This window comes from Erpetoichthys calabaricus, chromosome 7 (genome assembly GCF_900747795.2).
Source record: "Erpetoichthys calabaricus chromosome 7, fErpCal1.3, whole genome shotgun sequence".
NCBI classification, from domain to species: Eukaryota; Metazoa; Chordata; class Cladistia; order Polypteriformes; family Polypteridae; genus Erpetoichthys; species Erpetoichthys calabaricus.
In genome coordinates, this window is record NC_041400.2 from 40,195,670 (window position 1) to 40,222,399 (window position 26,730).

Here is a 26,730-nt window from a genome sequence, read left to right on the forward strand (position 1 = left end):
ACGTAATCACGTGAACTGACTGTGAACGCAGTAAGTACAAAACAAGGAAGAGCCCAAAAGTGCGCTGAAGAAAACATTCATTACACAATTGAGAAGGCAGCGAAACAATAAGAAGCAAGCGAGTGACACATACAAGCATATTCATAAGTGCAGCTACTGCGGAAACAAAGCACGGTGTAAACCGTAAGTTTAAATTAAGTTTATAGAAACGCTCCCGCTGCAATACCATATTCGCGACATACAAGTTTAATGAGAAGACACGAGGTATAAACGAGACTTTGGATCACTTTGTAACGGAGTTAAAATTGCTGTAGCGAGAAACTTTTAAGTGCCGGGTCTTAGCTAACATTAAATAAAGCCGTGGACATCGCAACATCACACAAGAGAGCGGCTCACGTGAACTGACTGAACGCAGCACGAGTGATCACTTCGATGAATCAAACCTGTTCAAAAAACATATTACACAATTGATAATGTAGGAAAAGAATATGAAGCGACTGACACATACAGACATATTCATGAGTGCAGTTACTTCGGAAACAAAGCACCGTGTAAACCTAAAGTTTAAATTAAGTTCATAGACCTACAAAAGGTTGCCATTGATTTGAGGCAAGATTGCTTTTCTCCTGTACAACTATACGTTGCATTCTCAACAGTAAGCTTGCATGGCTTGGTCATATTACAACCGGACTGCTGAACTGACAACATGGTATACATAGAGAACTATAACAATCGTAATAAACGAACAATAAAACAGCGGAGAACCCGTGGATTAAATAAAAAGGCTGCTTCCGTTGGCGAAGCAAGGAAAAAGGATGACCTTATATGGCGTTCGTTTATAAAACAGCGGAGAAGCTGTGTAAAGGCTGCTTCACAAAAAAACAGCAGAGCGCCTTATATGAGCAGGCAGTCAGCTAAAGAAGGGAATCAATAAATAACTATAATCGTAATAAACGAACAAAAAATAGCGGAGAATCCGCGGACTACATAAAGGAAATGGGTACCTGAGCAGAAAAGTGAGTCTCAAATAGCTACACAATAACTATAACAATCGTAATAAACGAACAACAAAACAATACAGAACCGCTAAGCAAGGAGAAAGGATGGCCTTATATAGCGTTCGTTTATAAAACAGCGGAGAGGCTGTGTAAAGGCAGCTTCACAAAAAAACAGATCCTTAATAAATTGTTATTGGTATATTTTGCCTCAATTTAAAAAGGTTTTCTTTTCTTCTTAATAAAAATTTAAAAGCAGTACTTCGCCGCTGCGAAGCGCGGGGATTTGGCTATATATATATATATATATATATATATATATATATATATATATATATATATGTAGATATGTATGTATATATATATATATATATGTGAATGTATGTATGTATATATGTATGTCTATATATATATATATATATATATATATATATATATATATATATATATATATATATATATGTAGATATGTATATATATGTGTATATATATGTAGATATGTATATATATGTGTATATATATGTAGCTATGTATATATATATATGTAGATATGTAAATATGTATATGTATATATATGTGTGTCTGTATGTGTATATATATATATATATATATATATATATATATATATGTGTGTATGTATGTATGTATGTGTGTATATATATATGTATGTGTATGTATGTATGTGTATATGTATATATGTATATGTGTGTGTGTATGTATGTGCGTATATGTATGTGTATATATATGTTGATATGTGCATATATCCATCCATCCATTTTCCAACCCGCTGAATCCGAACACAGGGTCACGGGGGTCTGCTGGAGCCAATCCCAGCCAACACAGGGCACAAGGCAGGGAACCAATCCCGGGCAGGGTGCCAACCCACCGCAGGACACACACAAACACACCCACACACCAAGCACACACTAGGGCCAATTTAGAATCACCAATCCACCTAACCTGCATGTCTTTGGACTGTGGGAGAAAACCGGAGCGCCCGGAGGAAACCCACACGGGGAGAACATGCAAACTCCATGCAGGGTGGACCCAGGAAGCGAACCCGGGTCTCCTAACTGCGAGGCAGCAGTGCTACCACTGCGCCACCATGACGCCCATGTGTATATATATATATATATATGTGGATGTGTATATGTATATATATATATATGTATATATGTTTATATATGTATATGTAGATATGTGTATATGTAGATATGTATATATATATGTATATATGTATATGTATATATATGTTTACATAACCTCTTTAACACACTACTTCTCCGCTGCGAAGCACGGGTATTTTGCTAGTATTTGATAAATCCTGCATCATTGATGCAAATATGAAAAAGAAAGGTAAATGACACGGAAACAGTAGGACTGCTTTGACGCTGGGTGCTGCCAGTTTGCAAAACAGAACAGAAACGTACATACACAAGGAAGGGGGCTACTGTGAAAATATGTGTGGCTTTTTGCTAAGTTTAGTTTTTATACATTTCAAAGTGTGCGAGGAAATGGGCGTACGCAACATTTTTCTCCATATGCACCGTTTATACATGAGGCCCCACAAAACGTTGCAGGAGCTTTTAAGGAGAGTTTGATCTCATAAATATGTTACTGAAACAAGAAAAAATAGGTCCAGACACAAGTCTGAAAACAAGTACTTTTCTACATGTGTATATGAGTGTAAGCTAAACTTCTATATTTATAAATCACAGCATCTGGTTTTTTGTTCTTTATGCTCAGCTTTGCTTTTTTAAGCCACAGACCTGAATCTCGGCACACTGGTACTTCTCACCTTAAGGTAGGTTTTTGACACTTAACTTTTGGCTTTGCATTTACATGGTCCGCTTAGTGTGTGGAACAAGTGGCAAGAAATACTAACAACAGTAAAAAGCATGACACAGGCTGTCATGGTTAGCACACTGGTCTTTCAGCCAAGAAATCTGAGATCAATGCTTGCCAATTACTTTTATTCTTTTCTTTAATAAAGCTTTCAGGTGAACACACATTGTCTGTGAATGTATTATTGCAATTTGGGGTTCTTTGCACCAGAAGAAAAACTAGTAATATTGCATGCAAAGATATTTTCAAGTACAAACTTGTGTAATGCAACCCGCTTAAGGGTAATACAGTGTGGTTATTCTGTATTTAATTTTGTAATTATTTTTGACCTTTCCATTTTTTTATGCAGGCAAAATCAGGTAATTCAGCTAGTATATATTTTAAACAGAACATAACATAGAAAGTAAATGCAACCTATGCTTGCTGGGATAGGTTCCAGCTTTCCTGTGATCCTACTCAAGAGAAAGTGGGTTTAGAAAATGGATGCATGGAAGTCTGTATTGATTGCTGATTATTCCATCACTCGCTGCACCATCTCACATCGCTGTTTCTCTTTCAGCCTGTTTCCAGCAGAAGGGCCACCCTGCAATTTTTGTGTACTATAGTCAACTTTTGTTGCTGCTAACACTTATTACATCAAACAGCCATGGCTCCTAATATTACAGCAGGAGAAACAACAAAGTCAGGCACATCCTGTAGTTTCATCATCTGCGACTTCTTCATCTCCAAACACCACATAATCCTCTTTTCTGTCAGAAAGCTTTGCTCAGAATGGGAAGTCAAATATATTTAGAGAAATGGAAAGAAATGCAGCCACATGACACAGTTTGCTCCAAGCCCACTAATGCTATCTTCAGGTCTAAGCTGAACCATGGCAAGAACCGATAGAAGACTAGGTGATTTTGTTATTATATGTCATTTGAAACTGCTCAAAATATCTTGACCTGTGTCTCTGAAGATACTGCTGAGCATAATCTGAAACTTTCAGATGCTGGTAAACGAAACCACAGGAACAAGTGACATAAATGTAATTTCCTGTTCTGTTTTTTTATGTAAGGTATCTACAACTTTCTTTTTGTTCTTTCCTGAGAGGTGGGTGTCTTCATAAAGATGGAGCTACATGTTGTCTTTACAGCTACAGCCCTATTCATACTGACATTAACCTGCAGATCAGAGCCTTCAAATTACACCAACGGTAAGACACAGGGCTCTAAAAATATTTCTAATGGTTTAAATGTATTGTTTTGTCATTGCTGTTGCTTGAAGTCTTCTATGTTATCTTTTACCTATCTAACTAAATGTATAAAATTAAACAGGAGATAAAAGAAATGTATAAATTAATACCATAAATTATACATGAACATTTGCCACTCAAAGGGGCAGGAAAGTGCTAAGCTTTATAGTCTGACTTATTCAGTATCTGTGGTTGGAAACCCACGTTCGGTTGTGGTCTGTGTGGAATTTGCCCCTTCTTTCCATTACTGTGAGAGAAGTTTTACTGCAGGCATAGACCTTTCCCTCCCACATCTGAAATACATTCAAATTAGGTTAACTGGCACATCTAAATAGATAGATTATTGGTCTATCTGGGTTTGTTGCCGCTTTCACCCAACGCTTTTGGGATTTATTTTATCCTCCCTCAACTCTGAATTGCAAAAATCAGGTTTGAAAGTGTTATTCTGTAGTATGGTAAAGCACAGATGGATAGATAATATTTCAGCAAGCATTTCAGCTACTGTATTAGGGGCACAGAGAGTGACAAAGGCTTATGGTATTTTTAGAGGTCCTAGTAAAAGAAATTATGTTCTTGATTCAGTCACAATAATCACAAAGCCGTACGTAGCAGTGAAATAATTAACTTAAATAATTTGCAAATTGATTTAGTACATCTTCAAGTCAGGTGGTTATGCTTCTGCACAACAAACCTTTTAAATATATCATGTCCACATATGGTAGCCTTATTTCATTCTGTGGGGTGTTATGGCATTGGGTAATGTATCATGAGCAGATGATGAAGAAAACTGTCAATCGGGATGGAAACTCACTTGAAGAAGTGGTTAGACTATTAGTAACAAGCTCAATAACTCATCCAATGGAATCAAACCAAACCCTTATATGTTAGGGGTCTAACATCTGACCCCTCCCCATCCCATGTGTTACATTTTATAATGTGCTATATGTTGGTATTTATTTCTCACAGAATATATTTTATTCTGTTATGCTTTATTGTTATTTATTATTTTATTTTCATGTCATTTTGCTTCATATAGATGCTGTTATTTTGTGTTGCTTTGTCATAGCAATGCCATATTGCTTTCTGTTGCTATGCCTGTTGCTAGGCAAGTTAAGTCATGTGACAAGTTATGCCACCTTGCTTCTCCTATTTAAGATGATATCCTAGCTTTAGAGCTTTTACCATTTTCACATCTTTGTAAGTATAAAGAAAGCTAAAAGGTGAAAGTTAAAAGGTCTATCTTTGACCTATTTATTGTTCTTTGTTTTTTGGGCTTTTTGTTTTCCATATTTCTGTGAATATAATGATTTTCAGGGCTCACAAAAAAAGATTTCAAATCAAAACAGTTACACTTCAGTTTAATTATCCATTATAAATGAGCTATTGTTCTTCTTTCGGCTGCTCCCATTAGGGGTCGCCACAGCGGATCATTTTCTTCCATATCTTTCTGTCCTCTGCATTATGCTCTGCAACACCCATCACCTGCATGCCCTCTCTCGCCACATCCATAAACCTTCTCTTAGACCTTCCTCTTTTTCTCTTGCCTGGCAGTTCTATCCTTAGCATCCTTCTCCCAATATGCTCAGCATCTCTCCTCTGCACATGTCCAAACCAACGCAATCTCGCCTCTCTGACTTTGTCTCCCAACCGTCCAACTTGAGCTGACCCTCTAATGTCCTCATTTCTAATCCTATCCATCCTCGTCACACCCAATGCAAATCTTAACCTCTTTAACTCTTCCACATCCAGCTCTGTCTCCTGCTTTCTGGTCAGTGCCACCGTCTCCAACCCATATAACACAGCTGGTCTCACTACCGTTCTGTAGACCTTCCCTTTATAAATATTTCATTAACTATGTTAAAACAATAATAAATCATCATTAATAGTATTAAGGCATTTGAAATGTGCTACTGCCATTTATTTTTTACATAATATCATGTCAAAGAGTCTAATATTTCTTAAAACATGCAGACTCCTATGTCTCAAGTCTTAAAAGAAGTTTAGAATCAAAATCAGCCCCAAACTCAAGAAGCAGGCTTCACACACTGCATGGGCCAAAATAAGACAAGGTATACAACAGAAAAGGTAGTGGGGAACAAAATTATACTCCTGGCCCAAAATAACTGAACAGAGTTCTTTCATAGATGAAGAGTTTAGTATTATGAAACATACTAAAGCAAACCAAGAGCAAACAGGTAAGCAAAAGATAGTTTGAAAAGGCAACCAAAAAGGAGCATGCTGAAACATTGTCCAAAACGTCTTAATTAGCTCTATTCCCAGGTCTCCACAAATTCTCAAGGTTTTCATTCTGTCACAGAAAGTGTGCTCCTCTGTCACACAGAGGATTCTAACATAACAATTTTTACCCACCATGTCATTCTTTCTGGTCCATACCTGTGGGAGTAAAGATAGACCAACATATAAAACATTTCACTTGATAACTTACCACTCACTTTACCATTCCTGTTTAGTTAATTTGCAGTATTACATCTCGTGTGTTAAACTCATAATCTGTCATACCAACACAGTTATAAAAGACAACAAGAAACTTAACCTATACCACTTGGGCCTGCTAGTTAAGCCTTCTGTTAGTAGAAAAGGCAAATATATTTTTATTTAGGGGTGAAAAGATGACTGAGCAAAAATTTGTAACCAAAAATCAGTAATGTCCTTTATCAAAACAAACAAAAAAGCATAGTTGAGATTTTCAGGAAGTTCATAACCTCAGACCTTTATATGCTCTATGCATTGACATCTTGGGTTTTAGTGCAGAGAAACTTGGCTAGCAACCATACGCAAGCTAAGCCCAAAATGAAACAAGAAAGAAAATGACGTCCCGGTAAGACTTTGGTTTATACAAAGGACTTTAAAATGTTTTCAATGTATTTATTAAAGAACAGAATCAGTTTCAGCACATAACAAAATGCTTATAGCAAAAACAAAATACCCAAAAAAGGTGCGTAATAGACTAGGAAAAAATGTAAAAGGAAATCAAATTATAAAATTTTCACTATTATTTTGTGTGTCTTACAGATGATAGCAAAGATGGATTGGTTGAAGCTAATTCTTATCGTAACTCATCACTTGTTTTCACTTGTCTGCAAACCTCTTCATAACATTCCTGAGATCATTTAGATGAGGCATGGTGAACATTTATCACAATAGTTAAAGGAGCAAGTTATAGTTTCACAAAAGATCTATTTCAATAATGGTCATAATATTGAAAAAGCACAGAAATATTATAGCATGCATACAAACACCAATGTGAGTACATACAAAGATTTGAATCAAAGTATTACTAATAAATTCTCTGGGCTAAAGGCCCAATAAGCCAATGTCTATGTATCCCAAGACTTGAATCAGAATCTCAAAAATGAAATGTGGAATCCAGACAGTAAAAAGAAGTCCTTTAATTACTGTTATTAGTTTGCGCTGCAGGTTATATATTATATGAATGCACGGTTATTCTTTTGTGTTATTTTTGAGCATTTATCACAAATACCAGACTTGCAGCCCTCAGGCCATTGGTTGTACCCCTGTGGAAAATTTGCACCTGCTCTGGTTTTCTTCTCATATCCCAAACACTACACTGGCCTTGTGTGGGTATGGCTGTGTGTACGAGGTGGCTGTGCGATGGTCTGGCACCCCGACATGGCTCTTTCTTGTCCTGAGCCTGATGCTGGCAGTGGATTTCTATCAATTTGTTTTTTGGTTTTTTTGTTCTGCTCTGTCCACATGTGTAAGAATAAAAACTTCAATTAGAAAAAAATCAATGTTGCCTATCTGAGATTTACCAAATTATTTGGCATTGGAGTTCTTCGTCTATAACCAAACAATCACAAAAACCCCAAGACATGTTCATGAGCCACACTGTGTCAAATTAAAAGCTCGCCCTAACCCTTAGTTTCTTCAAATGTCAATGTTTTCCACTGTTTTAGAACAATGCAAGATTTTTTCTTTCATATGATTTATCTCCTAAGACATGCAGTTATTAATATAAATGTTTTATGCCTATCAAGTCAATTTGATTGTCATTTGAAATTCAAAATGATTATTTAGAAAGTATTAATTTATTTTAAACACATACATTACAAGAGCACTTGCTTGGGTCAGGGCTTAAGAGACCAGCACCCAAGAAACAACCTCACATCAATTGCCATAAGTTGCATTGTTCAATCAAGGCTTTGAGTCATAAAAAGAAAACATGACCTTTTGAAGTTAATTTTTTTCTGGTAAATGTACATGTATTTCATGTCAGTACACTCCTTATCAATTATTTGAAAAGAGTATATGATTCTGCGGACAATGACAACAGAAGTTAAAATTATTCCAGACATATCCATCTTTATGAAGCTTTAACAGTGTTGTAAAAAGCACCTAACGACCAAACATGAGTAAAAGAAGAAGAACCTTTCTGGAAATTGGCTCAGGTGTAAGGAATTTTTTCCCATGAGAAAACTACTCAGGGCGGCACGGTGGCAAAGTGGGTAGCGCTGCTGCCTCGCAGTTAGGAGACCCTGGTTCGCTTCCCAGGTCCTCCCTGTGTGGAGTTTGCATGTTCTCCACATGTCTGTGTCGGTACTCCTCCCATAGTCCAAAGACATGCACGTTAGGTGCATTGGCAATTCTAAATTGTGCGTGTGTGTGCGTCCTGCGGTGGGCTGGCGCCCTGCCCGGGGTTTGTTTCCTGCCTTGCGCCATGTGTTGGCTGGGATTGGCTCCAGCAGACCCCCGTGACCTTGTAGTTAAGATATAGCGGGTTGGATAATGGATAGATGGATGAAAACTACTCAAGCAGAAGTTATAAAGTGTCTTATATTAATTATAGTTAAATATCAAAAGTACAAGTAAGTACAGCATTTCCCCGTTTTACATATTTAAAGTCAAAAATGTTCTTACAAATGTAAAACAATTCAGGCGTCCTTTTTACACGTGACTTATATTACAGTAACTAAAGCTTGAGCCAAATAACTGCAGCTTGAAGCAGTAATTTTCAGTGTGAGTGTGCTGGTTAATGATTGTTGGATATGTGCTAACAGGAGAAGTATATAGACTTTGCCACTTTAAGAAAGAGCTAATCCATTCGTGAAAACTTCTTTGTAAAGTGAATTTTCATAATGTGAAAACACCTAATTACAGTCAATTAAATGGAAAACATTTTTAAGCATTCCCTAGTGACCAAAATTACTCCAATTTTTTTTCAAATATCCCAAAACTATATGAAAATGCACAGAATTAGTGTAACAATAACATTAATTACCAAAACAAATTCAAATATGAAATTGTCCTTAATTAAGAAATATTTTATAAAGAGCTTTACCTGGAATTAATCACTTCTAGTTTCACATTCAAAGGAATGACCTTTCAATTCTTCCTTGAGCTTTTAGTGCATCTGTTTTTGGAGCTGTGATACCCAGGATAATGTAAAAAAACGTGAGAATTACACATGGCGAGGTGAGTGAATCACAGCATGTGAACGCACAATCACACCTCACTGCAGCCTATAGAACTTGTCCTGCCCCATGAGGACATCATCTGAAAGTGGCAGCATCAGCTGAGGAAATTACTGAGACTTGGATTGCATTTCATCAACATCCAGCCCCGCCTCAAACATCCAGAACTGCTTTGTGGGCTAAAGTAACAATGTATTTTTTCGAATTCAAAGGTTGTAGGTACATTCAGACAGTGTGCAGAAGTGATCAAGAAGGCTGTTTGGTCATATATCAAAAGGTATGGAGTACAAGTATATTGAGGTTATGCTTCAGCTATGTAACACACTAGTTTAAGCCTTGCCTAGAGTATTATGTTCAGCTGGGTCTCCATTGTGGGCTTTTAACCCTTGAAAAAACAAGGCTAAAACCAAGAAAAAGGTTTGGGGATCGTCCCCGTATATTGCTCTAAGACAATATATAGAAAAAAGAGATCAGTCTTTTAAATTACAAGAAAATTTGACAGTCTGTACTTTGTGAAAATGGTGGATTTATACAAAAAGGATTATGGGAACAGGAAATGGTTGGCGTTAGGAACAGGAACCATAAGTAACATCATTGAAGTGAGCCGGAAGTGATGTGATCTGGATGAGCCGGAAGTGATGTCATTGAAAATAGCCGGAAGTGATGTTGTTGCGGCCATTTTTATACCCGAAAGTGGAGGCAATTATTTTTCTTCTGGCTTTCTGTGGAAAGAAGAGATCCAGGTAAGCACCACGTGACCAACTCATATCTCACAATAGTTTACTCACCTTTAGGCTCGTTTGACTGCCTCCTAATCACACGTGTGTGACACCATATTACAAAAGAGACATAACAGCACTAGAGAAAGTTTAGAGAAGAGCGACTAAATTGATTCCAAGACTGAGAGGTACAAGCTATGAAGAGAGATTGAAAGAGCTGAGCCTTTTCAGTTTAAGCTAATTAAGATTAAGAGGTGAAATTATTGAAGTACAGTATTTAAAATTTTGAAAGGAATTAGTACAGTTGGTCCCAGATGTTACTTTAAAATAAATTCAAAAACACAGGGACACAGTTGGTAAATTGTCAAAGGCAGATATTGCACAAATATTAGATGGTTTTCTTCTCTAAAAAACTAGACATATGGAATAAATTACCAAGTAGTGTGGTGGAGAGAAAAACGTTTGGGATGTTCATATCTTGACTTCTTGTTATTTTGGACAATCTATGGGAATAGGATGCATGGCCTATTTCCATCACAATTCTTCTGCTGTTCTAATGTACTTTGTTACTATACAAAACTGACTTAATGATGGTTGTAAAGGTGTTGTTCAGAGTAAAGACAACAGTTATGATTGTTATTATCCTTCCATCAATTTAATGAACCATCTTTTACCTGGACAACTTCTTTCCTGTTCTTAAAGGGATGTTAGTTAATCACAAAGAATACCCACTCACAGAGGCCAATTTTAGTGTTCCTAGTCATTCCTGCAAACTGCCTTTGGGCTGTGCAGGGAAATTGGAGTTTCCCAAGGAAGCCCAAATGAACTTGATGAGAAGATGCAAAACTTCTAAACAATTGCTTTTTAAATCCAGACCTGGATAGATCTCTCTACAGAAACAATAACATCTAATATAACAAAGACAATTACACAGTTTTTAATGGATCACAATTTATCAGACGCATGGAGATTCTTAAATCCAAACTCAAAAGAATATTCCCTTTTCTCACCAGTACATCATAGCTACTCAAGAATTTTTCGATCTGTAGTAATTTATTGAAAACTATCAAATCTTGAAAGTACGACACTATTGTTTATCTCCAATCACACTTCTCTTTTCTTGAAGTTCGTCATTATACCCTTCACACTTATTCATAACTGCCATCTTAACACCCTTCATCTCCAAACAAATGAGTTGTTTTTGGAGACTAACGTAAACCATTACACTTCAATTCTAACTTTCCAGCAATCCAATTTTTCCATTACTTTCAAGTGAGAAAGTGTGTTAACTTCCCAGTTTTCCACACCTCCAACCCATTTCTATTCTGGAGGCAATACTGATAAGTCTTGAAGGCTCAGGCTGCATCTCAATAATATATATAATACATTTCAGAGAATCTACCCTGCAACGATTCTAGGGTATGGTGGGAAAAGGACCTTTAATTAACATCTCAGAAAAGGAGTGAAAGTCAGCCATACATAGAATACACTCTATCTCTATATACACTAAGCACTCAAAAATTCAAATTACATTGTGTTATGGATCATACTTCTCATTTAAAATTCTAAAATAGCACCCAGGTTAAGATCCATTTTGTGAACAGACTTGGTATCACAACCACTCCTAATTCATTAACAACTTTTTTTGCTGTACTCCTGGATAGGCTTAAAGTGGACAGCGACAATTTGATTTTAATAGCCTGTACCACACTACTAATACTTATACTTATCTTGCTTAACTTTAAGAATCCCAACCCAGCTTTTGTATCTCAATGTCTAACAGGCATTCTATATTATTTTGAAACTGGAAAAAAATCAAAATCTTGTTTAGAGGATCTGTCCAAAACATTTTTGTCTATTGCTTTTTTGCGGCATCGGGAGGTGTAGATTTGTTCCAGAGTGGGGAGGGTACAACCAATTGTTCTCTCCGCTGCCCTGATGACCCTATGGAGAGCTTTCCTTTCTGAGGAAGTGCAGCTACTGTACCAAACACACAGTCCGTATGTGAGCACACTCTTAATGGAACAGCGATAAAAGGCAAGGAGCAGATTTTTGGGTAGATGGTTATGTGCTTCATAGCAAATATCTCCCATTCTTCTTCTTCATATTAATATTATTTTCAACCTTGGTTTGTGGGTTGTAGGAGTGAGAGTCTGTTTCAGCAGAGTCTGGTAGTCAGATGTTGTTGAAAGTAATTCTAAATACCATTTTACAGCTACTATGGTCACATCACTAACCATTTAGCATATTCTTAGAATTAAGTGAAAATTTTATATTGATTATTTAAAAAAATTAAGCTGTACTTAGAGTAGACCATTGTTGTAGCTGTTGTAAACTGCTTTAATTTTTGTTACGTAAAAACACTGAGTTTTGTAAAATTTCCAGGTGAACAGCTTGAGTAGCTCCAAATATAATTGATAATATTATTAGTCTGAAAATACCACAGTATTTGAGCTTAAATTTAAAAGTGTTTATAATTGCATCAGTTTTAAAGAGTTTTTCTTGGCTATGTTTTCATTGTCTGGCATTGTAAATTGTATTATTCAGTATTGATTTATTTTTGTCATTAACATATCAGTCTTTTTTGCTGAAACATGCCTTAATTGTATTTGTGTCAAGACAATATGACTGACTAACTTAAGCACGTTTCAAAATGTTAGCTTTTGTCTTTAGTAATTTAAAAGCTCAATAAAGCTTGTATTTTTAAAGTTTACATCATTCACAAGCAGTTTGACTTACTGGCTAAGACTTTAGACTTCAAACCCTGAGGTTGTGAGTTCAAATCCTGCTACTTTGTGACTACAAGAAAGTCACTTCACCTGTCTGTGCCCCAAATGAAAAAAACAAAAGAATTTTAATCAGTTGTGTCTCATTTGTCATAAGTCACCTTGGATAAAAGTATGAGCCAAATAATAAGTATTTATCTGGCATATCATATGGACTAACTAAAAAGGTAAACATGCTAATATGTGTTTTACCTTATGACAGAGAGAGCTCAGCATTCTTTTACTGTTTAAAAAACATAATACTATCATTTTACTGTACTTAGGAGTAAGAGGTCAATTTCACTTCCACAAAAACTAGCTGTTGCTTAACAATGTACTGTATATACATTCATTGCAGTTGTACTTTAGGAAACATAAAAGCAGGTTAACTCATGCATTAAAATGGCATTTGTCAGACATTTCCTGTGCTTAAGTTTCACAAAGTTTATATCAGGGCACACCTTATGTCTTACAGATGTTGAATTTGCAGTATTTATGAATACAGTAAATAACCCCAGCCAAACCTAAAAGGAATTGGTTGCATAATGATTAGTGTTGCTGCCGCACATCTCTATCAGCCAGGTCAAAGTGTGTGGTTTTTATTATCCTAGTTCATACCTAAACATGCATGTTGGGTTAACAGATGGCCCTAAACTGGCCTGACATGAGTAAGTAAGGGTGGTTCTTGTGTGTGTGTCTCCTCATATGGAGGGGCTGGTTCTGGCTTTACGCCTAATTCTGCACTGGCTCCTTGCAACCTTGAATTGCAACAACAAGTTCAGAACACAAAGGGGATGATTTTTATCATGAGCAAAGTGGGTTTCAGAATGTCACATGTCTAAATGCAAAGGCCACATAAAATGAAGTAATACAAGGTTGTTTATTAATGCCATAGATACATGGCATTCTTGTATAATTCTTGGAAATGTTTTCAGTGGTTCATTTATATTTCCCCCCTTATCAGGGGCACAGCATTTTGAAGACTCCATTTAGAATACAAAGATGTAGAATGCACCTGTCAGAGAGCCTCAGATTGCCCTTTGCAAAAGAGTTTCTGGTCATTTTAGAAGCACGTTTCTTTTTCATCCCTATATGCAGGACGTATTTGCAGATACAGCAATATACTTTCCTTTACATTTTAATATATCTGCAATACATTTTGAGATATCTCAAATGCATTTCAAGATATCTCAAATACATTTTGAGATATCTCAAATTTACCTTGCATGCATTTTAAGATATCTGAAATGCATTTCAAGATATGTTGTAATCACTTCCTGTAAAATTTCCTCTTCTGTCAATATGACCTTCTGTTTATTTTAAGATATCTTGAAATGTATTTGAGATATCTCAAAGTGAGCAGGAGTTTATTTGAGATATCTTAAAATACATTTCAGATGTCTTAAAATGGACATAAAGTGATTTTAAGATAAATGGAGATGTATTTGAGACATCTAGGGATGCATTGTAGATATCAGATACCTTAAAATAAGTTAATGTCTTTATAAAGCTATCATAAAATATACTGTATTTGAGATATCTTGAAGTAAAATCCACGGTATCTGAAAACACATTCTGAGATATCTCAGATTCATTTAGTGATATTCTCAGATTCATTTCATGATATCTTAAAGTGGGTCTCTGCTCCATTTCAGATATCTAAAAATGTATTTTAAATATCTGATACATGAGTCAATTTGAAGATATCAGAAATATATTTTAGGTTTCTCAAATACATTTCTAGATATCTTAAAAAGACTTCCTGTCCATTTCCAGATATGTGAATAGCACATCAAGACTCTTTTAATAACTTTCTGCTTATTTTAAAATATCTCAAATTTGCTTCAGGATATCTTAAAATAAACAGGAGATTACGATATGAACATAGGCAGTTGCAGATATCTCATAATTCTTACAGACTTATTTTAAGATATCTCGAAATGTACTTGAAATATCTTGAAGTGCATGCAAACATTTTTCAAGATATGTTGAATGCATTTGAGATATCTTACAATGAACATTGTATCCTTTCAAGATAGCTTGAAATCTATTTTTTGGAAATCTGTAATTCATTATAAGTTATCTTAAATGCTTTTCCAGATATCTTAAAATGCATTTTGAGATATTTCTAGTTGTTAATTGGGCTTGCCTTAGGAGGCTTGCTTCCTTCTCTTCTGGTTCCAGAATGCTTCCCCTTTCTCTTAATAAACAGGCACTATTGAGTAAAGCCACTCAACAACTGCCTGTAATCGCATCCTGGTACAACACTTGCTCAGTCGAGGCCCGTAAGGTATTGTAGAGGGTGGTAAAATGATCTCAGAATACTCACAGTTCCCTTCTGGTCAGAATATTTAGACAACACATATTGCTTATCAGAAATACGTACTTGCACTGACACTAACCAAGGTCTGAAGAAGAGGATGGAATAGGAGACAAAAAATTTATTGTTAAATAAAGCAAGGGTCAGACCCAAAAAGACTAGTAATTTCTTGTATTGAAAAGTATATGTATGGATATTCTTGCAGTAGACTGATGGACGAGTGAGCTTAGGCAGCTTACTTATGGAGAAGTGCTATAGCATTGATATCATTGTGCCCCGTAGATGTTATTAATTTATTTCACCTTTGTTTCAGTAAAAAAGTATTTTCATCCTGTTATACAAAGCTGCACATACGTTAAGAAATACTCCACCCATAAGTAATATTATTTACCAGTAACAGCGCACTGCGTGGAATACACTTGACTTGAACATGGTAGTCATCCTCTTTCTCTGTACGTTTAGCATTCGTTTGCTCAAAGGTTGATATGCTTGCTGCTTCCTGAGCAGCTCTTCTTTACTCCACCCTAGCAGCCCGCTGCTTCTCTTGTTTCGTCGGCATCTTTTTGCGTTAAAACTGATTAAGTTAGTTTTTGTGTTGCAATTACTTAGTACGTTTTCTTTAATCTTTCACTTAATCTGGCACTTAAGTCTTCAATCTGCCTCAAGAATGATTAGCGAAGGTGGTAGGGAATGAGAACGGCGCCCGTATGCATGCGCCGCACGCCCGCCCTGCTGCACGCTGCTGAGAGTTGATTCTACAATAAAATAAAATAAAAATAAAAAGAGTAATAATATCATCACCCCGTAAGTGGATAGTAGACGTCACATAGTATATGTGTACCAAATTTCAAGTCAATAGGTGAAACGGTTTGCGAGCTACAGGTGATTTAAAATCCTGGACAGACAAACGAACAGCCACGGTAGCGTATTATAGAAGAAGATATGTTACTTACCCTATGTAGTCTGCAGTCTGTAATCTTGTGTTTACATGCAGGAAGAGAGAAAAAGTTTATGATAAAATGGAATTTGTTATACAATGGCAAACGATGTAAAAAACAACGATGGAAAATAATTCTCACGTTTATCATGACATATAATCCACATGTCCGTTGTCCAGTCGTATGAATGCATTTTCTACACTTTGATCTCACAACTGGTTAAGACAAGTGGATTATTTAAGATGAGTAATGTGACATATTTGCCTTTTTTCATGTACGTCTTTCACATTGTTTGCTACTGTGCAGCACTGGTCACTTTTCGGCAACATTAATGTATATCATAAACTTTTTTCTTTCATTCTGCTTGAAAACATGAGATTAAAACTTTTTCTGAGCTATTACTACAAACTGCATGGAGTAAGTAACAAAAATTAAATTTTTGGATGTATTTCTTTAAGGTAGGAGTGAGCAACATCAGTCTTGGAGGGGTGCAATGGTGACAGGTTTTTTGTTCCATCCCAGTTTCTTAATGAGATGTAATTTATTGCTGATGTAGCACTTATTCATTTTAGTTGTCTCACTTGCTAACAACCCCATCCCCCTTAACTGCTTATTTTAGTCTTAAATAGCTGCATTCACAGTTTTTATTTGTTCCTTACTAGCAATGAGATGCAAAAGACAAAGGAAAAAGTAGTTCCATCTAATATGCCTCCATTTAGTCATTGTGAACCCTCTAGTTTAATAAAATATTTGGAAGGAAACTAAAGAGAAAAAAGTGAAGGACTGAGAAACGTTCATCCGTTTTAGGCTTCAAATGAGTTGGACGAAAGCTTTGGAAAGTAAAGAAATCTACAAAATAAGAATCACTCAATATGGCTGAATAAGAACACTAACAAGACAGGATATTAATTAAGACCTGTTATTGGTAAGCAATGGTTTCTAATTAAGTACCTGGGTTGAAACAAAAACCTTCAGCCATTATGGTCCTCCAGGACTGATGTTGCTCACCACTACTTTAAGGTAAACAGTACCTTAATTTAAAAAATGGTTGGGAACTTTTTCACATTCCTCAGAATCTACTTTTGGTTTTCTTACGTCATAATAATATTTTACCTAAATTTCTCAATCCTGAGTCTTAATCACCATGTAACCCACAGGTGGGTGTGACAGCTCTGCTAATTGTCCTACTGATTTTTGCATTTTAATAAACACAACTTGACATGTCTCAACTAATATTTACTTAATTTGCTGTGAGGTATAACTAGTCTGGACCTGCACTGTCCCAGCTGCCGACAAAAAAGACAGTTATAGTTCTCATGATTTCATATCACATTCACCTTTTGTCTGTGGTTGAAATTCGCCCAAAGCCATTGTAGCTTTTCAAGGCAATAATCTTTTGAGAGAGACGGGCTGAGCTTGTTTGGAGTAGTGTTGCCCTTTGGACATCTGTGGTAAATTGTGAAATAATCAGTTGTCATGTACAAGGAAATTCAGAAAGTATTTAGACCCCTTTGCTTTCTGCATGCATTATTGTGCTGTAGATTTCATTTTTAAATGGATAAATTTGCCATGTTTGCACATTAGTCTGCTCTCAATCACCTAGAATGACAAAGCGAAAATGTTTTCAGAAATGTTTGCAAATATACAAAAAAATCAAAAACTGAAATCTCTAATTTACATATTCAAACCTTTTGCTGTGACACCCCATATTGTGTATCCTGTTTGCTGTAATTACCCTTGCGATATGTTTAGAACTTGATTGGAGTTCACCTGTGGCAAACTCAATTGATTGGACATTGTTTTGTAAGACACACACCTGTGTATATAAGGTCCCACAATTCACACTGCATGCTGGGACAGAAGTTAAGCTGGTAAGTTGAAGGAACTTTTTGTAGACCTCTGTGTCATAGATAAGGATATAAAATCATTTCCATAGCTTTGAGCATTCCCAGAAGCACTGTGACTGTAATAATTGTGAAATGGAAGAAATGTATTGGAAAGAGGAATTTCCCTTGAAAAGTTTCACTGTTTTGGTCACTGGACAGCTTCTCTTCTGGTGTTAGAGTCAGTGCTGTTAAAATACCCAGCAGTAATGGCTACCTTTTCTTGAATAATTCCACTTTGTTCAAGTGAAACTAAACCACAAAATGATTTCCCTTTATAGGTATTTATAGATGTTAATCACTCACTTAAGACCATTCAGCACAACTGCACCCACCAGACTTGCAATACAATTACACAATTTGTGTCTGAGTTCCATACTACAGTATACACATGGATCCTGGATTTGTTCTCTACTAGACTTCAAGTAGACACACACCTCCAGTTCCATTACCCTATACATTGACCCCCCTCAAGTATGTGTTCTTAATCCCTTGGTGTATTTACTATACAAACATGATTGTTTAGCCAGATTCAACTCAAACTCCTCTGTAAAATATGTTGATGACACGGATGTGGTAGGCCTCATCAACAATGAGAAGCCTTACCTAGATGAAAATGATCAGGAAAACAATCTGTCCATCAATGTCAACAAAACAAAAGACCTCATAGTGGATTTCAACGCATACTTTTAATACAAAGTCAAATTTGGGATAATCATTTCACCACTATTCAGCGGCATTGAGTGCAAGGCATGAATGAACCCTTGACAAGACATCTGTACTTTGCAGGGCACACTCACACACTAGCAAGTCAACATAAAATGCTTGCTATTAAGAAGTGTGCTTAGGGAGAAAACAACGAGAGCATGTAAACTCAACATAGATAGCGAGTAGGTCTCCTATAGCAGAGAATTAGCAGCACTAATCGTTGTTTCATCATTGCCTTCCCTGAGACAATATAATTTCATAAAAAAGCAGTTTATCTCAGTCCACACCTTTAACTTCATAGTAACAAATCGTTTTCTACACTTCTTAGTGAGAGCCTCCTTGGAATTGTAGAGTAGTAGCTGTGTGGTTTTACATAAATAAAAATAAGTGAGCTTCTGGAATGTTTTTTGTCTACCGTTTTATTAATAATTATTTGAATATAGTAAAAAAAATCACTGAAAACGGTGTTAGAAATTTCTGATATTTTCTAATCTTTTTAAAAAAAAGAGAGTCAAGGCAAAACTACGAAGCTTGGCACATACTGTATGCTTTTTGTGCTTGACTTTTTTGCACTGCATTCTATAATCTTGCAAGATGTATTATCTTAGCAGTTATACATTATGTGAGCAAACTGCACAATCAAAACTGTTTAAAGTAAGCACATACTGTAGCTGAATTTTAAAAAATGTTTTTTTAATTGTGCAGAAAGCAACTTTACTAGGAGTTTTTTTTTTCAGAGAAAATTGCATTGCCCTAAAGCTGCTTAGAACTTTCAGTGAAAATTGCTTATAAAATATTGAAAAACAATTTATTTGTGCCCATAGATATTAATGAAAATAAAAAATAATTGTAGAAAAATGTAAAATTATTCATAAAGAATGTCATTTAAAAAATTTGACTTTTAGGGTAGCTATGTTTTAAATTTTTAAGTGCCTTTCTGACAGCCTTGGTGTCACAATCCCTCCTAACCCACTAACAGCTGTGTTTGGTGTTCTTCCAGATGGGCTTAAAGTGGAGAAGGACAAACAAACTGTAATTGCCTTTACTACAATATTGGCACGTAGACTTATCTTGCTCAACTGGAAGAATCCTAACTCTCCCCTTTTAAGTCAGTGGGTAACTGATGTTTTATATTATTTGAAATTGGAAAAAATAAAATTCTCACTTAGAGAATCTGTGCAGAAATTTTTCAAAACCTTGCAGGATCTAATCAATACCATTTTAGAATAAGCTTTTAAAGCACTGAGGAAGCAGATTTTTTTTTCTTTTTCTTCTCCATTTATTGATATTCACTTATTAATTTATCTATTTACTTATTTTTACTAGGGTTAAGTTTTATTCTGCTGCCCATGCTCTTTTTCTCAGGGGTGGGGGTTGATTTGTTTTCAATACCTATTCTTGTAAAATTGATCTATTTGTATGGAATGTTGTGTGATTTCAATAAAATCAATAAAATTATTTAAAAAAATAAAATAAATAAATAAATTTGCTTGTTAAGGAGTATAGACCCTGAATCTTGATTTCAAGTGTAGCTCCAATGAATTACAGTACATTGACGTGGATTATTTATAAAATCAAATGCTAAAATTTTAATTGAATTGAACCTTTCAAAACTTATTCAGACTTCAAAAGTGTGACAGGACCTGGCATGCTTCTCAAATCACTTCTAATTCATCTTGCATTAATTTTTTGACTGATAAATTAACCCAGGGGCCAAGTTGGATACGATGTCATTTTGGTATCCAAAATTATTTTAACATGTACATTCAGGTTGTGCTTTCAAGAAGCAAATAGATCATCTTTTTGACATCTATAAAATTGCATATCAAGGACAACAAGAAACTGGTAGTCTTTGGTGTATAGTCATTATAGTGAAGCAAAATGCTATTTTTTTTATGAAAGAAGAGTGATTGTTTTAGAGGTTCTGTTTATGGTTTAAAAATATATGTATTCTCCTCTCTAGTGAACTACATTCATGTATATAACTTTTTGGTATATTCCATTAATCAGGACAGTCAGACTGAAGATAACAAGTTGACACATTTGTACATTTTATAATTTAGTTTTTGAGTTAAGTTGGCACTCTCTTGTTTTCTAGGATCCAGCAACACCCATAATGTCATACAGTAGACATGGTCAGGTGATGAGGGGTGTTTCTATTTCTCAAGGGTACCATTGTTTTCTTTCTTTTTCCCTAGACACATGAATGCTCAATGCCAAAATTATTCACAAAATACATAAGGGAGGGATAAAAGAATGTAAGTAAAAGTATGAATTAAACTGACAACAGCAATACGCTGTAGTCTTTCTAGTCTGACCTACAGCATATCTCTGTTGGTCTCTGTCTGTCAAGTTCTCTTTTGCGAACACAGAAAATACATCCAAACACTACCTACATGTAATGTAAGTACCGTAGATGTAAGAGAATTGCATGTAGGGAATTTAATGTAAGTAAATGTGGTGTAATACATGTATGAAGTAAAATTATTAGATTTGAATGCATAATAAGCTACCACTCGCTTCATTCGACAATCACCCCTCCCCCCCCTTTGCTGCGGTACGCGCCAGCCACTTCGTGTCTCTGCCGCTCGCGTTGTGAAGAGGGGGGCTGAATGCACCCCAAGGAGACGTGGTCACTACCACTGATACATTGGGAAACAAATACAGTTTTTTTTACCTCCTCTTTGCTCGATCAGCTGCTGGATTACTGCTGCTGCCATGCCATGTGATCTGCATCTCGCGCGGCGCTTCGAACATTTAAAAGCCTGTACAGCAGCTGTTTTTGTCATCTACTCTTTGTCTTTTATTTCCGGCCTCGGGCGTGGTTAAATCTCTTGGCACAAATTCTCATCTCGCGGGACATGAGTTCTTGATATTTTTTAGTTTATAATTTAAAAACGGAATAAGAATCTAAAAATCTAACAACATCACATTAAAGTTTGATAAATTCTGAAAAGAGTGATACCAAACATATATATGTAGTTTTTAAAATAAGCCTGATTTAAAGCGTGACAAAAAACGTGACATAAAATCGTTGCACTTTTAGGCTTAGGATTTTATATATAGAGAGTAGATAACATATAGTATATACAAGTATCATACATTATACATACAGTACAATATGTTATATGTTTGGTTGGTGAATGATGTTTTTTTAAATATATTGACGTATCGATGGGTTTATCTGTGTCCTGTTAGTTAGCCAGCAATGGATCACATTTATACCAAGTCTTTTATAATTACCAATGCAAGCTTGTTAACTTTCTTATGCCAGTATGGTGACAGTTTCAGCTAACCAGTTGTTTTATATTTACATTAGCTCACTCTGTTTTGACAGAGAGCAGGATACTGTAATATAGAATAAAGTAAGTAAATTAGCACTAATCTTATAAATTAGTTGTGTTTGATCTATTGTTTATCTAGCAACCATTTATCTTATATTATTTGGAATGTTTTTTCACGTTTATTGTATATTAGTTAATTTGTTCCTGCCATGAAACACAGGAACATGCGGCATTAGATGTTGTTTTAAACTTAAATTTCATATTGTTATTAATAAAAATTAATTAATTTAATTGCAATTACATTAAGCTGTGTATACTGACCAGGAGCAGGTGCTGTTACATAGTCATGTTCCTTTAGGTAGGGACCCAAAGTACTTTTTTCCATCAGTAGGGACTCACATACATTATCTCCAAAACAAGTATTTGCCCTTTCAGAAGATGGTTCCTTTGTTCGCAGGATGCCAAAGTTGTTCCATCTAAAAAGACTTGGAACAGCATCACTCTTAAGGCACTGTGAAAAATGTTTGTATTTGTTGAATCTGAAGTGTCGACTACAAACATACATAGTGTCACAATGTATAACAAAATTTGGTACTTTGTCTCTTTTGATGGCTTGGATCCGTTTTCTCCTCTATGTTTCATTGATTAGAAATCTGTGAAAAATTGCTTACATACTAAATTTACTACTTTTGAAATATATTTCTTGTCTAAACTTACAGTACAATATTACTAATATGAAAAACACAGCCTGTTTATCAGTCATTATTTTATTAGAAACTTGTAAGCCTCCATTCCAGTGCCACTTTTCTTTCTGCCATGTCACTGAGTCAATCATGTGCTTTCCTAGTAAGAAGTTGTTCATCAGGGTGACCACTCATTATAGTATGAGGTGCAGTGTCTGTCATCTCACCCATTAGTTTCAGATGACTGCAATGCCACTGTGTAGATTATTGCACTTTACTATTACAGAGTTGTTAGTCAAAGCTGTTCTCTCCACCATGCCACCTCGCCAATCGATACCAGGTTCCCACAGTTAATGATCACCATGGCCTGTGCACTGAGGTTCACGGAGTTGTTTGTGGCCATAGTGCTATTCATTTCCTATTACAGAGTTGTTCATCATGTCATCAACAGCAGAGCCTATCAGTCATAGCGCAAGCCTGCACATCACCATTTTGTTCTCAGTCATGGCTCGTGACAGCATCACTGCTGTGCTTTTTCTGCCTGCTATTGTGTGTGTCTGAGCCATTGCTTGCTGTCAGAAACACCTGAGGCCTGATTACATCTGCGAGGTAGCCAGCACCTCCAATTTTCCACAACCACTGCATGTGTCACGTCCCAAGTCATCAGTTAAGACTTAAGTCAAGGTTCAATGCTCAATGGTTTACAAGTTTTTGTGTGACAGATGGACAACTGTTAGCATTTTATATACAGAAATTTTTTTCTTTCTTCATATGTACTTTTTCATTATGGATAAAATTCTAGTATGTCATTTTGGAGAAAAGAGAGCAATAGGTTTGGTGAGCTTGTTGGGCCAGATGGCCTTGTTCTAATTTCTAATTACTGCAAGTATCTTGTACAGACATGGACTCTGTGCCAGGTTAAATGATATTTTACTTACAATTTAAGTTTCTAATGGGATTCCGGCTCTTAAAGTACAAAAAAATCACAAGCTTCAGATGTATTGCAACTGTTTTGCACATGACTCATTTTTCATTACCACACTTGATGCCAGTGTTGAGCAATTAAAATAGTAAAATGACTGCTGTCTTACATCTGAAAACAGGGCAAACTAATGTTTCTTTCTTTTTTTGAAACACAGATATTGCCATTCCATACCCCAATGCAAACGACAGCAGCAGTATAAATGCAACAAATGTACAAGAACAAGGTAAGGAAAAGCATACACAATTATTTTTCAGTATTTTTTGTGTAGTTTAGAGCTTATTTGCAACACTGACCAGGAAGTGGGCAAAAAAGAGGAACAATTACAATGTTTGTATCCTTTTCCCTGTGTGTGGTTGATTTAATGAGGGTTTACAGTTCCAGCATACCCTGTAGACACACAGACTATTAGTTTGCTGTGTGCTATTCTTGATCGTGGGTCATACAGCCCATCAATGCTAATTGCTTCTAGTCTCATGCATGGTAGAGTCTATATAAAAAATAAGCAGAATTTTTCAAGATGCCCTAAAAGGCTGATTTACCTAATTTGCTTTAATCTGACTGCTTTAAGTAATTTGCTAAAAAATTACTAGAATTTTCTATAAAATTCTGTTCTCCTCTCTTTCAAAGAACATTTAGCATTTTGGAACTCAACTTCTATGCTCAAAATAAGCACAAAGCTAACAACAGAAGGTTTATTTAAAAAATTACACATATATACTGTATATATACACAAAATGTTTATTTTACCAATTAAGGACACAAGGGAGTAAAACACAAATGATGATACAAAGTACAAATGAAAAAAAGACAAAAATGACCCAGTGCCTTCATTGGGCTTCTTTTGTCCCTGTCTGTTGGGGTGGTTTGTCCACAACCCAGGTACCACAGCAAAGCGTACCCTTTCTCCTACCAGTGAGCTATTGCCTCAGTTTATATTCGCATTATGCCAGAGGCATTACTGAAGATACAACTTTAAACACTAACTCTCTACAGTTACAGTAGGCCTTGGAATTACTTCTGGGGTCTATGGGACTCCAAGACAGAACACAACAGTGACTCTTGCACCTGTATAAGCTTAATCTCCCTTAAGTAGTTGGGTGGGTCTCCAAAGCAGCTTTATAGGTGTATCTTCCCTTTAAGGGACAACTTTTTGCTGCCTTGCTCTTTTATAGTTAACATGGTCTCATTTTCCTCAGATAGACACAACAATGTGCTACCACTGTTGCTTTCATTGTTTTCCTAGCCTTTTGCCAATCCTCCTTGGTGTCAGTTTGTCTTTAGTTAGAGGGCCAGGAACCCCAGATATCTGATGTATGACCCATCTTCTAGCATTCCGGGGGAATATAGCTTTTTCCCATGTTACTCATTGCACTTCTGTGGCATCACTCGTGGTAAGGCACAACTTGCCCCGTAATTCCCACACTCACATGGCAAGTTGCTCACAGCCTGCCAATTTGAATCTTTTTTTTCCCTGTAAAAAAAGTATATGAATTTTCCTCTGCCCTGTATGATCAACCTTCTCCATAAACCTCAGTCCTGCATCTCCTCCTCAGTCAAACCGTTTTCCTTAAGATCATCTTTTACTTTATCTATCCACCTCCACTTTGGCCTCCCTTGCTTTTTCTTCCCCTGTTCTTATATTCTCATCACTCTTTTGCCCGCATATTCATTGTCTCTCCTCATCACATGTTCATACTAGGGAATCCATTCGGGAGCCCGTTTCCCATTCCCACATTCCCAGGAATGAAACTGCTGGAATTCCCAGCTGAACGGGAATGGCCAAGCTCGCATATATAGCGTGTAAAAGTGTAAAAATCGATCAAGAAATAACAGTTTTATAGTTCAAAATAATTAAGGTGGTGCCATTGCTGCAACTTGCACTTCATCAGACAACAGCTTTGAACAGCAACTTGAAACTGCAACGCGTCAGTCTGTTGCATACGCATTATCTGTGCCAAGAAACTTGCCATCACAGAATGATGACAAGAAACTGGAGGCATCAGTAAAAGCTGAAACGGCGGTGTTTCAAAGCAACGGCAAGCGCGGACGTTGTTTAGAACAAGTGTATCAGTATCTGATGACTGTGCTGCCTACTTCAGTGGAATCAAAGCGTGCTTTCTCAGTGGGTGGCGTACTCTTCATGAAGGTGCACTCTCGCCTGGATGACCGCATGCTCGACACGTTGTGCTTTCTACGCTCTTATTACTGCAACTAACTAGATACATGTACTTATATGACAGCATGACCTGCTTGTACTTAAGATTAGTCTTCTATTGGTGTCAACAAGCAGTACTTTTATTAAAAATAAGTGTTGCTCGCTCTAAAACCATTCACATGTGAGATGCCTGTGCACTGTGTCATTCCCGGGAGCCCGGGATTCCCAAATTCCTGGGAATGGATAAACCCGTCCGGGAATGGATTCCCTAGTTCATACCACTTCCACGTACTTTTCTGTATTTATTTAGATATCTCTCCCACTTTTGATGTACCTCTGATTGTCTCATTTCTTATTCTGTTTTTCATTATAACTCCACACATCCACCTTAACATTCTCATTTCTGCCACATCCAATTTCTTCTCCTGTCTCAGCTCTATACGTCATTGCTGGTCTTACCACTGTCTTAATAACTTTACTTTTAACCTTTGCTTTAATTCTTCAATCACACAATACTCCTGAAACCTTCTTCCAATTTTCCCGTCCACACTCTATGGGTTCTCTCTGCATCTAATTTTCCATTCTGGGTTACCACTGATCCTAGATATTTAAATTTATCGATTCTTTTCAACAGTTCTCCATGCAGAATTACTTCTGAATCCTGATCATCATTAAACTTTATATATGCTGTCTTCTTCCTATTTATCTTCAAACCCTCAATCTTCCAAAGCCCTTCTCCATTCTTCCAACTACCACACTACTT

The 26,730-nt window shown here is 36.2% G+C and overlaps 1 protein-coding gene across 1 annotated transcript in view; it reads left to right on the plus strand.

The window, feature by feature from the left end:
* The first annotated feature begins 3,599 nt into the window (after positions 1-3,599).
* LOC114654332 (receptor-type tyrosine-protein phosphatase F-like) overlaps positions 3,600-26,730 on the plus strand; it is a 121,940-nt gene continuing 98,809 nt past the window's right edge. The window contains exons 1-3 of the mRNA XM_028804816.2: positions 3,600-3,736; positions 3,898-4,035; positions 23,967-24,035. Of these exons, the coding sequence (XP_028660649.1) occupies positions 3,951-4,035; positions 23,967-24,035 (154 nt within the window). The 5' untranslated portion in view covers positions 3,600-3,736; positions 3,898-3,950. The remainder of the gene's footprint in view (positions 3,737-3,897; positions 4,036-23,966; positions 24,036-26,730) is intronic.